The sequence below is a fragment of the Salmo trutta genome, chromosome 32 (assembly GCF_901001165.1).
Source record: "Salmo trutta chromosome 32, fSalTru1.1, whole genome shotgun sequence".
Lineage (NCBI taxonomy): Eukaryota > Metazoa > Chordata > Actinopteri > Salmoniformes > Salmonidae > Salmo > Salmo trutta.
This window is the reverse complement of record NC_042988.1, coordinates 16,042,060-16,059,278: the sequence shown is the minus strand read 5'-3', so window position 1 is coordinate 16,059,278 and position 17,219 is coordinate 16,042,060. Positions and strand designations below refer to the sequence as shown.

The following is a 17,219-nucleotide window of genomic DNA, read 5'->3' as shown; positions in this document are numbered from 1 at the left end:
GTGGGTTTTAGTTGTGTGGATTTTAGGGACCAGTTGTGTGGGTTTTAGTTGTGTGGATTTTAGGGACCAGTTGTGTGGGTTTTAGTTGTGTGGATTGCATGGACCAGTTGTGTGGGTTTTAGTTGTGTGGATTGCAGGGACCAGTTGTGTGGGTTTTAGTTGTGTGAATTGCAGGGACCAGTTGTGTGGGTTTTAGTTGTGTGGATTTTAGGGACCAGTTGTGTGGGTTTTAGTTGTGTGGATTTTAGGGACCAGTTGTGTGGGTTTTAGTTGTGTGGATTTTAGGGACCAGTTGTGTGGGTTTTAGTTGTGTGGATTGAAGGGACCAGTTGTGTGGGTTTTAGTTGTGTGGATTTTAGGGACCAGTTGTGTGGGTTTTAGTTGTGTGGATTTTAGGGACCAGTTGTGTGGGTTTTAGTTGTGTGGATTTTAGGGACCAGTTGTGTGGGTTTTAGTTGTGTGGATTTTAGGGACCAGTTGTGTGGGTTTTAGTTGTGTGGATTGCATGGACCAGTTGTGTGGGTTTTAGTTGTGTGGATTGCAGGGACCAGTTGTGTGTGTTTTATTTGTGTGGATTTTAGGGACCAGTTGTGTGTGTTTCAGTTGTGTGGATTTTAGGGACCAGTTGTGTGGGTTTTAGTTGTGTGGATTTTAGGGACCAGTTGTGTGGGTTTTAGTTGTGTGGATTTTAGCGACCAGTTGTGTAGGTTTTAGTTGTGTGGATTGCAGGGACCAGTTGTGTGGGTTGTAGTTGTGTGGATTTTAGGGACCAGTTGTGTGGGTTTTAGTTGTGTGGATTTTAGGGACCAGTTGTGTGGGTTTTAGTTGTGTGGATTTTAGGGACCAGTTGTGGGGGTTTTAGTTGTGTGGATTTTAGGGACCAGTTGTGTGGGTTTTAGTTGTGTGGATTTTAGGGACCAGTTGTGTGTGTTTTAGTTGTGTGGATTTTAGGGACCAGTTGTGTGTGTTTTAGTTGTGTAGATTTTAGGGACCAGTTGTGTGGGTTTTAGTTGTGTGGATTGCAGGGACCAGTTGTGTGGGTTTTAGTTGTGTGGATTTTAGGGACCAGTTGTGTGGGTTTTAGTTGTGTGGATTTTAGGGACCAGTTGTGTGGGTTTTAGTTGTGTAGATTTTAGGGACCAGTTGTGGGGGTTTTAGTTGTGTGGATTTTAGGGACCAGTTGTGTGGGTTTTAGTTGTGTGGATTTTAGGGACCAGTTGTGGGGGTTTTAGTTGTGTGGATTTTAGGGACCAGTTGTGGGGGTTTTAGTTGTGTTGATTTTAGGGACCAGTTGTGGGGGTTTTAGTTGTGTGGATTTTAGGGACCAGTTGTGTGGGTTTTAGTTGTGTGGATTGCAGGGACCAGTTGGGACAGAGAGAAGATGACCTAAAGATGTCTTAAAGCAGGCTATGTCCTTGTAGATGACAGGCATAACACAGTGTATGTTGAGTGACTGTGTGTTTATATTTTCCCTCAGCAACTCTGTTTTCATATTCTATGCATTATTTATGCATGTGGGCACTGAAGGGGAAAAGGCATTGAGTTTTCAGAGTTTATTAACCCTAAACTCCCCCTGTAATGTGTCGTCATGCTGCCTGTGGTGCTGGGCGCACTAAACCTCAGCTGCAGTACACTTCAACCTGAAGATATAAACTCAAAACTGTTCACCTTAGAGACTCATTTCCTCCATTCAAACCACAGACAATATTCCCTTAAAATCGTACAGAAATTCCTATTAAGAAAATCTTTATTGTCCTATTGTTACAGCAGTTTAATAAACATACAGATGTATCCAGAACAGGTCAACAGGAATAGTCATACATCAATGCAGATACAATAAAAGGTGCATAAGGGAATCATTTGGAAGTGGTTGTGAGGCAAGGTATGAAATAGTTAAATATTTCTGCTGCAGATAGCCTGCTTTATCACAAGATGTCCATCTCCATCCTTGACACACTCTCACACACACACACACACACACACACACACACACACACACACACACACACACACACACACACACACACACACACACACACAGGTTCAGTGTTAGTGTCAGTGAAGGATATCTTAGCTGAAAACCTGTCACCACAGAAACGGACTGAGCATGTGACACACACACACACACACACACACACACACACACACACACACACACACACACACACACACAGGTTTAGTGTCAGTGAAGGCTATCTTAGCTCAATGCTGTGTGTGTCCATTGTCCATAGTTTTCCTGTGATCTTAGTCAATGTTAGAATAGTTTTGTATTTTTCTTTGAGAGGCTGAGACATGATAGGACTTACGGACATATTGTTAATGTTGCAGCGTGTAGTTCATAATATATGTCTCTATCAAACCATCTACTGACCCTGTTATTTTGACCGAGCTCTGTTGTCCATGGCAGTGACTGTGCCCTCTTGAACCATTGTCTTGTCTGTGCTTTACTGAGATACATACAACATCTTACCCAGCTAGCACATAACGTTCTCAGAACCGTATGTTTCTTAGAGCTTGGTGAGAGCATGATTGTCTTATGGTTGTTTTGCATACTACCTACCCACAACTTTGTGGGAATGTTGCAGAACAGTTGCTTGGCTTTGGAACATTCTCAGCACAAAAATGACCTAAAAGTTCAAACATGGTTAGATTTAATAAAAATGTTGGTAATGTTGTAGGAACATTCTTCAACTGGTTTAACATGGGGAATATTCTCAAATAGTTCAGGGAACTTTAAGAAACAATATGGGAATTTCTGTACTTAAGTATAACGTTTCCTCATGGTTCTATTTAAAATCAAATTCTCAGAACGGTTTGAGAATGTTAAACAACGTTCTTCTGTGGGAATTACAGTACTTCAGCATAACGTTTTCTACAGGTTTCCTCATGGTTCAATTTAAAATCATGTTCGCATAACATTAAGAACACTTTCCATAAAAAACGCAAGAAAACATTAGTAATGTTCAAAGAATGTTATTTAAAAATACATGCATTCCGTTCAAAGCATTAACAAAACTTTCTCTATCCTCTCTTGTTAAGTGTGTTCAGGTGTGTTGGCCGTGCCCAGTAATTGGCCACACCGGATCCTAATGAGTGCTTGTTTCCTTTGAAATGGGGTCTATTTGAATAGACTGAAATAGACCATCCTGGTGGCGCAGTGGACTTATTCAATGGATAGAGAACATACACTATATGACCAAAAGTATGTGGACACCTGCTCGTCGAACATCTCATTCCAAAATAATGGGCATTAATATGGAGTTGGTTCCCTCTTTGCTGCTATAACAGCCTCCACTCTTGTCACTAGATGTTGGAGCATTGCTGTGAGGACCTGCTTCCATTCAGCCACAAAAGGATTTGTGAGGTCGGGCAGGCCTGGCTTGTAGTCGGCGTTCCAATGAATCCCAAAGGTGTTCATTTGGGTTGAAGTCAGGGCTCTGAGCAGGCCAGTCAAGTTCTTCCATGCCGATCTCGACAAACCATTTCTGTATAGACCTCGCTTTGTGCACGGGGGCATTGTCATGCTGAAACAGGAAAGGGCCTTCCCCAAACTGTTGCCACAAAGTTGGAAGCACAGAATTGTCTAGAATGTCATTGTATGCTGTAGCGTTAAGATTTCCCAGAACTAAGGGGCCTAGCACCAACCATGAAAAACAGCCCCAGACCATTATTCCTCGTCCACCAAACTTTACAGTTGGCACTATGCATTGGGGCAGGTAACGTTCTCCTGGCATCCGCCAAAACCAGATTCATCCGTCGGACTGCCAGATGGTGTAGCGTGATCAATCACTCCAGAGAACGTGTTTCCACTGCTCCAGAGTCCAATGATATTTACACGCTTCAGCACTTGGCAGTCCCGTTCTGTGAGCTTGTGTTACTTACCATTTTGCGGCTGAGACGTTCTTGCTCCTAGACATTTCCACTTCACAATAACAGCACTTATAGTTGACCAGGGCAGCTTTGGTGTCACGTTGAAAGTCACTGAGCTCTTCAGCAAGGCCATTCTACTGTCAATGTTTGTCTATGGCGATTACATAGCTGTGTGCTCGATTTTATATACCTGTCAGTAACAGATGTGGCTGAAATAGCCGAATTCACTAATTTGAAGGGATGTCCACATACTTTTGTATACATAGTGTAAGATCATAGGTTAGAATTTCACTGACACCGTGCCACAATAAAAAATAAATGTGTTTGCAACTCTTGTTTTGATACAAGATAGAATCCAACAACAGCCTTACCATTACCATTAGCAAAAAAAAGAAGGCATATACAGTACTTTGATAAACAAAGTGAAATTGAATGGTTGGTTGGTTGTGAGAGCTGATTCACCATGATATCATCAAAGAGCTTTACTGTAAACTGCTATTGTAATGTGAAAAACAGGAAGTGCAGGAGAGCCTGCCTGTTACAATACATGTCACATTTCCCTGGGTGTCCATATGTTAGTCAGTTATCAGGTTGATGATGCCCCTTTGCGTCTCTCACACCTTCACCCCGGCATCTTGTGTTCCATCAGTCAGGGGGCCATATGAGGAAGCACGGTAGCGTGGTGCGGCGTCTGTCTGTGTGTCCTGGCACTGGGGTTGTGTTGGTTGGCAGATTATGACTCAATATAGTAAAGAGATGGAGAGATTGAGACTGCAGCATAACTGTGTCACTGGGTTTGACTGGCTAACTAGTCTACAGTACCTACCTGGTGCATTATCATGTCTGTCTGTCTGTCTGTCTGTCTGTCTGTCTGTCTGTCTGTCTGTCTGTCTGTCTGTTGTAGTGGCTTCTGACAGAGGGAAAGGGACCTGACTGTTCTAACCGTGTCGAACTGTCACTAATACCTGGTTGGACTGGAATAAGGGATGAGAGAGTAATTAAAAGTAGAAGTAGGAAGGTATGAGAGGGAAGGTTGAGAGAGTGGGAGGGAAGGTAGTAAAATAGGTGAGTAAGAGAGAGCAGAAAATAGAGAGGAAAGGGGAGTAGAGCAGAGAAGAGGAGTAAGAGAAATAAGGAGATGGAGAGAGAAGCAGAGAAGAGTGGAGGGAAGAAGAGAGTAGAACACAGGGGAGGGGAGAGGAGAACAAGGGAGAGGAGAGGAGAGCAGATGAGATGAGAGGAGAGGAAAGGAAATGGAGAGGAGAGGATTGACCTTGAGAAAGGTCAGAGACACCTGCCTACTCTCTGAGATTGTCACCCAAGCAGCAGCCACCTCCCTCCCTCGCTCCCATCATGCTGCAGGACTGACTGTGAGGAGGCAGTTGCTAGGGCAACCTCTATGGTTGCCATGGAGATTATTATGTGTGAAGGATCAGTCAGTAGGACACAGACTGAGGGGACTTGTCCGAATCGCACTGCGCCTGCTTGCACGTGACTGCCTCTGTTAGTAACAAAACACATTCCACTACCAGTCTTCAAGATCCGCTCATGTTTGGTTGAGATATTGCAACATGAAGTCTATGCAACATTACATTTTCTGTTTAGCCATATGGAACATATGTATCCTATTCATACATCGTGTCTTTTTCTCACCTGCATTCCAGCAGACATTGTACAGGCAGGGTGTGTGACATCATCACCAAAAGACCCAGAACGTGATGTAGGAAAACGGAAGCTCTTCCACCATTGCTCCAACATGCTGTTGCTTTGTCAGGCTCCTGCAGTGGTTGCCTGTTGACAAGGTCACACCGTACTGTATGAAAGTTGTATAGTAAACCCATGTGTTCTTTAGGAATTCTATTTCACTATTTTACAGTAGATGTGTGATACATCAGTATCAAACAGAATTCATATTTTGCTACATTGTTGACATTTTTGATTGAGGTTAGAGCTGATGTACAGTATTCGTCTTTGTTTAGTGGTATGACCTGTATCCTGAATGAGGTATAGTGGTTCATATTAATAATAATCATTTGTTCTATTTCACACATACTCAAGTACGTATTACAGTTTTGTCAGTCACGTTGGTGCAATTTTCACAAGTATGTGGTACATTTTCAACAGTCTAAGCACAAAAATCTAAACTCTAAGTACATTTTCAATTGACTGAGTAGTACAACAAACAAATTCACAGTCCCTTGTTCACTGCACCAAATCACTCCTTCAATTTGGAAGTGTATTCAATCTAAGTATCTGCTTTTCAAAATGCAATATTCACTGTACTTTTGACATGATTTGTTAACAATGCAATTACTATTATTTTTATTCAGCACTTCAAAAAGCACTTCAAAAAGAAAGTATCTTAGTTAGTTAAAAATGGTAGTTAAAATTACTTAATGGTGAGCCTGATGTATTGATGACTAAACTAAATGTTCTCATGGTATTTTGCATGAGTGACTCAAGGGTGAAAGATGTGTTCAACTCCAATGAATGCACAATGAAAGGTTCTGAACATAAGATGGGGGCATTACAAGTGTTATCAGGTTAGAGGTTTGTACTTAGAGTTTTGAAAATAAACGACTTATACCTGAAACAATGTGCCACAGTGATTGAAAAAAAAACTTGAATGTGTATGTGTGAATTGGAAATGTGTGTTTTGTATATCCTAACTCCCCCTGAGACACCCAGGGAGCAATTAGGGTTAAGTGCCTTGCTCAAGGGTACAACGATTGATTTTTCATCTTGTCGGCTCGGGGATACGAACTAGATACCTTCCGGTTACTGTCCCAATGCTCTAACCACAGATAGAGCCAGATGTTTCACCAGATGTATATATCTGAAGCCTCTGGTCCACTCCCCACCAATAAGTTTTGTAGACCGAACAGAGTGCACTAAGTTTTGTGACCGAACAGAGTGCACTAAGTTTTGTAGACCGAACAGAGTGCACTAAGTTTTGTAGACCGAACAGAGTGCACTAAGTTTTGAAGACCGAACAGAGTGCACTAAGTTTTGTAGACCGAACAGAGTGCACTAAGTTTTGTAGACCGAACAGAGTGCACTAAGTTTTGTAGCCCGAACAGAGTGCACTAAGTTTTGTAGACCGAACAGAGTGCACTAAGTTTTGTAGACCAAACAGAGTGCACTAAGTTTTGTAGACCGAACAGAGTGCACTAAGTTTTGTAGACCGAACAGAGTGCACTAAGTTTTGTAGACAAGATCCTTTGACAAAGTTTTTTTTAAATTACATTGTTTACAAGGAGTGCAAGGGTGAATTGAGTTGTTGCACAAGCACATGCTAGAACGCGCCAATGGGATGTTGTTAGCTCATGCTTGGCTCTGCCAACCACCTTGCTTGTTCTGCCCGCTATGCTTCATCTGCTCCCATTGAAAATGACACAGATGAACTATCTTGGGTTAGTTATAAATATCTTTGCTCTAACCACCAGGCTACCTGCTGCCCATTGTTTTGTTTTTCAAAACAATGTGTTAGATGTATTTTGCTAAAAAGGGATTTGTACAGATTTCCTTTCTTATGGACTATGATGTGCTATTTTTGGCATGGTATGAAATCCAGTGTGAACATGGTCCTACTGTATACGTATAGAAAGAGTGGGGTCTCATTTTGACTTTGGATTGTGCAGAAGTTGCTTATTTGTTTGCTTTCTCTCCATATTTTGGGTTTTTCAACAGTACTACAGGCCAAGTGTAGCTTTGTGTCCAAGACTTTCCAGTTTTAACATTATTTCTGGGACACTATTCAAGCAACTTCTGTCTTCTCCTGTTCTTGGTAATAATATCATGCTCTGCCTCTCTCCATCTCTCTCTCCGTTTCCTCCCCCAGTTTAAGAGGATGTTGAACCGGGAGCTATCTCACCTGTCAGAGATGAGTCGTTCAGGGAACCAGGTGTCTGAATACATCTCCACTACCTTCCTGGGTGAGTCACACACCTCCCCTTTCACCTGCACTCCTGACTCGGTCTCTGTCTGTCTTCTATCCCTTGTACACCTCAGTCCTCTATCCTCTAGAAAACTGACCAGAGCCCTATGTATGTGGCTCTGGTCAAAAGTAGTGCACTATCGGCTGCCATTTAGAAAGAGGGTTATATTTTAGTTAATACTGACCAGAATAATGCATTTATTGTTATTTAACATTTATCCACACTGTTAACCCCAATGTGCTGTCATTACTCAAAACTTTTGAGGAAACGCGTTGAACTTAATATATCTGAGTACAGTTACTTAAAGTGATTTTGTAGTTATTAATCAAACTGATAGAGTTACTGTGCGCTTGTAGGGGTCCTGATTTGAGTTGTATCAGAGTAACACCCACTTTAAGCCACGCCCCCAATATAATTTCCCAGTGTACCTTGCCTTTTTGAGTGAATTGTGGAATCATCACCCATGACTGTATTTGTTAGTGACAGAAACATGGTTGTGGAATTCATTCATTTTCAGTCCTATGGCCTTCCCCAAGTGAATTCCTAGGTGAATGTTATCATTATAATTAAACATTACATATCTCATAAGGCCTTACTTTGAGGCCTAGATTTACTCTAATACAGTGGCCTGAAACTCATGGTTGACAGGCCACATCAGGCCTGCAAGTAAGGTTGCAAAATTCAGGGAACTTTCCCAAAATTCCCAGATTTAAAAAAATCGAGGTTGAAGGATTTCCAGGAATCTTCTAACCTGGATTTCTGGAAAACATACCAGACTTTTGCAACCCTACCTGCAAGACACTTTATGCTGGCTTGCAAAGTGACATGTAATTCCTATTGGAATCCAGCCAGAGTTAGTCTATCCAACAGTAGAAATGTGTATTCACTCACAACCTGCATTCATAATTACTGCCAGGGTTAGGAACAGTGTGAGGAGACTACCAAAGCAATTTAAATTGGAACAACCATTTCTGTAACGGGGAAAACTGTATGTTATTTAACTGTGTGTAACATAACATTAATCAATCAATCACTCAATGTACATGCAAAAACACAGATATTAAAAACAATTCCCAAAAATCAACCTGCAGTAGAGCATGCTGGGAGAAAAGTTAATTTGTTGTCATAACTTTAGAAAATTGAGTTCATGTGATTTCGTAAGTTCAACTTACTAGAAGTATTTGGGTTAAAAAGGCCTTGGTGTTTACAGTGCAGGCAGTCATTTAGACTCAGGTCTCTTTACAAGTGAGCCCTGTAATGATGCATACTATAGAGATATAGCACACTATAGCCTTTATAATAATGAGTTATAAATGAATGCTTATAACAAGCATTCAAAAGTATTGTAATTAACCTCTGACCTCCATGTCTCCTCCAGATAAGCAGAATGAGGTAGAGATCCCGTCTCCGACCCTGCGGGAGCGGGACCGGGACAAGCCCATGTGTCATATCAGTGGAGTGAAGAAGCTGACACACAGCTCCAGCCTGTCCATCAACACCACCATGCCACGCTTCGGAGTCAAGACGGAACAGGAGGACGCACTGGCCAGGGTACGGTATACCTGTACTGGATCTGGGATCTGTGGACCTTACACATACTCACACATAAACACTCAAGTCACTTCGAAGATGATTTAAAATGACATATCCTGCTGAGACCCAGCGAAAAAAAGCTTTTTGAATTATTACTTTTTTGGGAGTGAAATAAACATTTTACAACATTTATTTTATTATTTTATTGTATGTGCACTGTAGTGGATATTATGATGCGGTTAATATTTGTAAAATGTTACATTACAGTAAATATGTGTACAGTAGGTGAAAAACACAGGATATTTATACACAAGCTCTTATTTAGCTCTTATTTAATGTGAGAAAAAATATATTACACTGCTCTGAAAACTAACCAAACTATTCCACAGATACACTATATATACAAAAGTATGTGGACACTCTTTCAAATTAGTGGATTTGGCTATTTCAGCCACACCCGTTGCTGACAGGTGTGTAAAATCGAGCACACAGCCATGTAATCTCCATAGACAAACATTGGCAGTAGGATGGCCTTACTGAAGAGCTCAGTGACTTTCAACGTGGCACCGTCATTGGATGCCACCTTTCCAACAAGTCAGTTCGTCAAATTTCTGCCCTGCTAGAGCTGCCCCGGTCAACTGAAAGTGCTGATATTGTGAAGTGGAAACGTCTAGGAGCAACAACGGCTCAGCCACAAAGTGGTAGGCCACACAAGCTCACAGAACGGGACTGCTGAGTACTGAAGCACGTAGCGTGTAAAAATTGTCTGTCCTCGGTTGCAACACTACCGAGTTCCAAACTTTCTCTGGAAGCAACATCAGCAAAATAACTGTTAGTCTGGAGCTTAATGAAATAGGTTTCCATGGCCGAGCGGCTGCACACAAGCCTAAGATCACCATGCACAATGCCAAGCATCGGCTGGAATGGTGGGAATGGTGTAAAGCTCGCCACCATTGGCGAGCTTTACACTTCACCAGCTGGCAGTCCGACGGACTAATCTAGGTTTGACGGATGTCAGGAGAACGCTAACTGCCCCAATGCATAGTGCCAACTGTAAAGTTTGGTGGAGGAGGAATGATGGTCTGGAGCTGTTTTTCTTGGTTGGGTCTAGGCCCCTTAGCTCCAGTGAAAGGACATCTTAACACTACAGCATATAATGACATTCAAGATGATTCTGTGCTTCCATCTTTGCGGCAACAGTTGGGGGAAGGCCTTTTCCTGTTTCAGCATGACAATGCCTCCGTGCACAAAGCGAGGTCCATACAGAAATGGTTTGTTGAGATCGGTGTGGAAGAACTTGATTGGCCTGCACAGAGCCATGACATCAACCCCGGTGAACACCTTTGGGATGAATTGGAACACCGACTGCGAGCCAGGCCTAATCACCCAACATCCAAACCCGACCTCAATAATGCTCTTGTGGCTGAATGGAAGCAAGTTCCCACAGCAATGTTCCAACAGCTAGTGGAAAGCCTTCCCATAATAGTGGAGGCTGTTATGGCAGCAAAGGGGGGACCAACTCCATATTAATGCCCATGATTTTGGAATGAGACGTTCGACAAGAGCGTGTGTCCACATACTTTTGGCCATGTACTGTATTTACTTACTGGAAACAATTTGAATATCAAACTCACAAAAATTATGATTACACAATTACATGCATGTACTTTCTTCTTTAAATAAAATGTGCTAAATTGAGATGGCAGCCATTTAAAAAAAACAGGATGAGAAAGTACAAAGTCACACCCCCCACATTATATCATTGAATACCCCAGAATGTCCTCTCAAAGGTACAACAGGACTTAACACAGTGGCATGTATGGCCTCAGAGATACAGCCCAAAAAATCGATCTCCATTAGAGTGGACAAAAATGAATTGATTTCATTTATTGATGGGTCTCTGAAGGGATTAAATGGAGTCATATGTCAAGTCAAACTCTGGGAATGTGTAAATTTACTTGGCAAATAAAGGGGATTCTGTTTCTGATTCTGATGTCTGTTGACCAGGAGCTGGATGACTTGAATAAGTGGGGCCTTAATATCTTTCGTCTGGCTGAGTTCTCCAATAATAGGCCTCTCAGCTGTATCATGTTCGCCATCTTCCAGGTGGGTGAAAAGCAGTGGTTTTATCCATTCGATTTTCAGTAAGAGTGGTCATATAGACTTAATGTAGACTTTGCTGTTCATATACGTGTATAGGATCCTGAGTGTTTGTGTGACACTGTGTTTTCCTTCCCTGTAGGAGAGGGATCTGTTGAAGACGTTTCGAATCCCTGTCGACACCTTTGTGACCTATGTTATGACCCTGGAGGACCACTACCATGCCAACGTGGCCTACCACAACAGCCTCCACGCCGCTGACGTCACACAGTCCACCCACGTCCTGCTGTCCACACCGGCTCTGGACGTAAGAACCACATTTCACCACACACTGAGCCTATGTCTAACAACAGCGAACTTGAAGCACACAGCTGCACTCTAACTATCATCGCACATTCATGTCCTGTAAGCTGTTCTAAAACGTGATTGGTTACACTGTTGTCATGACGTTGCCCTCTTTGGGTTTCTGTGTACAATCCCCCTACCTCCACCTACCCAGGCCCTGTGAGAGGGGTCGTAAATTCCAAAGGGAATGTCCTGCCTCATGGCCACAGATTTGACACAGAGTGGTTTCATAGAGAGACAAAGGAATTCTTCCACCTCACAGGATTGGAGAATCAAATCAAATCAAATGTATTTATATTGCCCTTCTTACATCAACTGATATCTCAAAGTGCTGTACAGAAACCCAGCCTAAAACCCCAAACAGCAAGCAATACAGGTGTAGAAGCACGGTGGCTAGGAAAAACTCCCTAGAAAGGCCAAAACCTAGGAAGAAACCTAGAGAGGAACCAGGCTATGAGGGGTGGCCAGTCCTCTTCTGGCTGTGCCGGGTGGAGATTATAACAGCACATGGCCTAGATGTTCAAATGTTCATAAATGACCTGCATTGTCAAATAATAATAATCATAGTAGTTGTCGAGGGTGCAACAAGTCAGTAACACAAGAGTAAGTGTCAGTTGGCTTTTTCATAGCTGATCTTTGAGAGTATCTCTACCGCTCCTGCTGTCTCTAGAGAGTTGAAAACAGCAGGTCTGGGACAGGTAGCATGTCCGGTGAATAGGTCAGGGTTCCAGCAGGTCTGGGACAACAGGTCTGGGACAGGTAGCACGTCCGGTGAACAGGTCAGGGTTCCATAGCTGCAGGCAGAACAGTTGGAACTGGAGCAGCAGCACGGCCAGGTGAACTGGGGACAGCAAGGAGTCATCAAGCCAGGTAGTCCTGAGGCATGGTCCTAGGGCTCAGGTCCTCCGAGAGAGAGAAAGAGAGAATTAGAGAGAGCATATTTAAATTCACACAGGACACCGGAAAAGACAAGAGAAATACTCCAGATGTGACAGACTGACCCTAGCCCCCTCGACACATAAACTACTGCAGCATAAATACTGGAGGCTGAGACAGGAGGGGTCAGGAGACACTGTGGCCCCATCCGATGAAACCCCTGGACAGGGCCAAACAGGTAGGATATAACCCCACCCACTTTGCCAAAGCACAGCCTCCACACCACTGGAGGGATATCTCCAACCACCAACATACCATCCCGGGACAAGGCCGAGTATAGCCCACAAAGATCTCCGCCACGGCACAGCCCAAGGGGGGCACCAACCCAGACAGGAAGACCACGTCAGTGACTCAACCCACTCAAGTGACGCACCCCTCCCAGGGACGGCATGGAAGAACACCAGTAAGCCAGTGACTCAGCCCCCATAATAGGGGTAGAGGCAGAGAATCCCAGTGGAAAGATGGGAAACCGGCCAGGCAGAGACAGCAAGGGCGGTTCGTTGCTCCAGCCTTTCCGTTCACCTTCACACCACTGGGCCAGACTACACTTAATCATAGGACCTACTGAAGAGATGTGTCTTCAGTAAAGACTTAAAGGTTGAGACTGAGTCTGCGTCTCTCACATGGGTAGGCAGACTATTCCATAAAAGAAGAACCGAACAACATTTATGTTCTGGAGAAGGTATAAAAGATCGGTGAAGAATCCAGCTATGAACTGGTCCGTTTGGTACAATTTGGTGAAACTCATGATAGACAATACGGCCATATTACCATAATAATGTTTATATAATAGCCTCAGCTATGAGAGTTACATCTAAATGGTTGTATAAAATGAATGAATCAGGATAGAACTGTTTGTGATATTGTGTAATGGATTTTGGACTGTTTAATGAAGGAAACTCCAATTCCCTTTGCAGTCTTAACTAAGTCATCGGCACGCCCCCAGGGACACCGACAGGACAAGGCGTCATGTGACAGCCTTTTTTACGTTCAGTATATAAACCCCCCCCAGGGTTTCTTTCCCCAGACCAGCTTACCTCAATAACGAGAGTGCCAAGGTTTGACCATGCATTCCTCTGCTGAACTTTAACCATACCACGTGGTTAAACTATTAGACTACCGACAGAATAAGAACAAGTCTTTGATATTAATTACTAGTCTGCAGCTAGGAATTCGGTATCATTGAACGCGAAGACCGCCGAAACATCTCTCCTATAACGACATTAATGAATGTCACTTTGAAATATCCATTCTAACCGAGAGAGAGAGAGAGAGAGAGAGAGAGAGAGAGAGAGAGAGAGAGAATGCGAGGACGAAACTCTCCAACAGACAAAACTCTCCAACAAGGATCCCGACGACACACTGAGCGTAAATATATTGATTGATTGCAATTGTTCCCGAATGAGTGAGCGTTCATGTGCAAAGGATTAGCATGTCAATTGTTAATATTTATCACCCAGCTGAGAAGGTACAGGGACTGGTACCTTCTCAGCTGACCCTTATCACCCTTTGTTTAACAAGCCGCCATGCAGGTTTAGCCCACTAGGGCTCATTCCCCTACCATTTCTTTGTAACGATAACTACTGTTTGTATGCTTTCTGTGAATTACTTAGTTTAGTAAATAATGATTTTAAGACAATTGATGTATGGATGACTTAGTGAAGACTGGGTTCGTGCAGATAAACAACAATTTACGACGTTTGGAATGAGACTGGCGTGAGGTAAATAACACATCATTAATGAGAAGACAAATCGATCAGATATTATAATATCTGAAAGTTATATTAGGAAAATTAGAACTTTGTAATCTGAATATTTTCCCTGGTGCCCCGACCTCCTAGTTAATTACAGTTACACGATTAATCAGTTTAAGCGCGTAATAATAATTACACAGAGTTATTTGATAAACATGTCTTCCGTTTAATGATGCCAAAGACACGACACTGTGTTCTATCTCTCTCTCTGTCAGGCTGTGTTCACTGATCTAGAGATCCTGGCTGCGTTATTTGCTGCTGCCATCCATGATGTGGATCACCCTGGCGTGTCCAACCAGTTCCTCATCAACACCAGTGAGTCCTTACAATGGAGATAGGAGGAGACAGGATGCTGTACAGTACACTGCATTATAACTTAATAAAGCTCCCTGAACCACATCTCAGTTGAGCTCAGCTCACTAGTCAGTGTAGCACAGCTGATAACGTCAAAAGAAAATGTCAGAGTCAGCACTGTAATGTGAAATCGGTACTTGTGGGGTGTGTCTACAGGTGCTCTGACCTAGTATGTGTTCTGTACTGACCCGGTGTGTTCTGTCTGTCCTCTCCCCCAGACTCGGAGCTGGCTCTGATGTACAACGATGAGTCAGTCCTGGAGAACCACCACCTGGCCGTGGGCTTCAAGCTGCTCCACGAGGACAACTGTGACATCTTCCAGAACCTCAGCAAGAGGCAGAGACAGAGCCTGCGCAAGCTCGTTATCGATATGGTGAGGCTCCTGCCACTCACACTCACCCACTAATGGGCTGCTCTGCTGGCTCAGTAAGGGGCGGGGCTTATAAGAGTTATTTAAATGTTATTTTCGGATGATTTTTTTAATGTTTTTGTTTGACCTCCTACTTTAATTGACCTCTCAAGGTGTTGGCGACGGATATGTCCAAGCACATGAGTTTGCTGGCTGATCTGAAGACCATGGTGGAGACGAAGAAGGTGACCAGTTCAGGAGTACTCCTGCTCGACCATTACACTGACCGCATCCAGGTGAGCTTTCCCCTCTGACCTCTAAACATATACCCTGCAGAAGAAATGGTACTCCAAACTCAAATTGAAGCTGGAGAAAATTCACAACGTCTACCGTGCACTGGTGATACCTGACCTTATGTGTGTGTCTGCAGGTGCTGAGGAACATGGTGCACTGTGCGGACCTAAGTAACCCCACCAAGCCCCTGGTCGTGTACAGAGAGTGGACTGAGCGCATCATGGAGGAGTTCTTTAGACAGGGGGACAAGGAGAGGGAGAGAGGCATGGAGATCAGCCCCATGTGTGACAAACACACTGCTTCTGTGGAGAAGAGTCAGGTTAGGAAACATACACACAACACACATTTTGGGATCACTTTCAAAGTAATTATAAAAGCTTAATGCTTATATAGGCTTTCTTAAAAAGTATTGATGTTTATAAATGTCATCTCATGTTGCTTACACAAATTCCTTAGCCGTGTAATGTGCTTGTTATTAGTGTGATGTTCGGTAGTGTGTTTGATTCTCCTGGTGTTGGGTGCTGTAGGTGGGCTTCATCGACTACATCGTGCACCCTCTGTGGGAGACGTGGGGGGACCTGGTGCACCCTGACGCCCAGGACATCCTGGACACTCTTGAGGACAACAGGGACTGGTACCAGAGCACCATCCCTCAGAGCCCCATCTCCCCACCCCCAATCCCCCTCGGCCAAGACAAGAGGCTCAACGCCTGCATTGACAAGTTCCAGTTCAAGCTCACCTTGGATGACGACACGGAGGGAGGACAGGAGGAGGAAGAAGAGGAGGAGGAGGAGGAGGAGGAGGAGGAGGCGGAGGAGGAGGAGGAGAGGAAAACCACCCCCAATCACATGGTGCTGGACTGCATTCAGGGAGAGGAGGAAGGAGAGGACGTGGTGAAGGATGAAAGGGAAGGAGACATCATCGAGGAGGAAGGAGAGGACGTGGTGAAGGATGAAAGGGAAGGAGACATCATCGAGGAGGAAGGGGAAGTAGGGATGGAGGAGGAGGAGGAGGAGAAGAGGGGAGTTCTTCAGCGAGCTCAGTCAGGGGTGGAGATACACTCTGGCACAAGCCCCGTGGAGGACGAGGAGGAGGAAGACTCCTCCTCACCAGCTGATGACACATGAGTTCCGCTCCTCTCTCCCTGGCCACACCCCACATGCACACACCACGCCCGTTGTCCATCCTTTATTTCCGATGGCCAAAACCCAATATCAAATAAGACTACATAGACAATAGACCTTTAAATCTATTTTTCAAAAAGGGAACACAAATAATATTGCTTAAAGAAAAGCTATTTACACAGCAACTGTAGATTTGGAGTGGGAGCTGGAGGTGTTTCTTCCAGCTGATGCTTTGAGGAACTGCTATGAGGACAAAGAGGAACATAGAGAAGCGTTAATAATGGGCCATTGAAGACAGTGTAGCACTGGAACTGAAACACACACACATAAACGTACACAAACTCACATCCACAAAACTCACCTCCACACAAACTCACCTCCACACAAACTCACCTCCACACAAACTCACCTCCACACAAACTCACCTCCACACACAAACTCACCTCCACACAAACTCACCTCCACACACAAACTCACCTCCACACAAACTCACCTCCACACACAAACTCACCTCCACACAAACTCACCTCCACACACAAACTCACCTCCACACAAACTCACCTCCACACACAAACTCACCTCCACACACAAACTCATCTCCACACAAACGCACCTCCACACA

At 43.8% G+C, this 17,219-nt stretch overlaps 1 protein-coding gene across 2 annotated transcripts in view; it reads left to right on the top strand.

The window, feature by feature from the left end:
* Positions 1-16,979, top strand: part of LOC115171236 (cAMP-specific 3',5'-cyclic phosphodiesterase 4B) — a 31,013-nt gene extending 14,034 nt beyond the window's left edge. For both annotated transcript variants that reach the window (XM_029727855.1, XM_029727856.1), the window contains 9 exons: positions 7,712-7,805; positions 9,187-9,359; positions 11,349-11,447; positions 11,584-11,748; positions 14,692-14,791; positions 15,049-15,203; positions 15,353-15,475; positions 15,610-15,792; positions 16,001-16,979. In XM_029727855.1, coding sequence (XP_029583715.1) covers positions 7,712-7,805; positions 9,187-9,359; positions 11,349-11,447; positions 11,584-11,748; positions 14,692-14,791; positions 15,049-15,203; positions 15,353-15,475; positions 15,610-15,792; positions 16,001-16,600 — 1,692 coding nt within the window. In that variant the 3' untranslated portion in view covers positions 16,601-16,979. The remainder of the gene's footprint in view (positions 1-7,711; positions 7,806-9,186; positions 9,360-11,348; positions 11,448-11,583; positions 11,749-14,691; positions 14,792-15,048; positions 15,204-15,352; positions 15,476-15,609; positions 15,793-16,000) is intronic.
* The last annotated feature ends 240 nt before the right edge of the window (positions 16,980-17,219 follow it).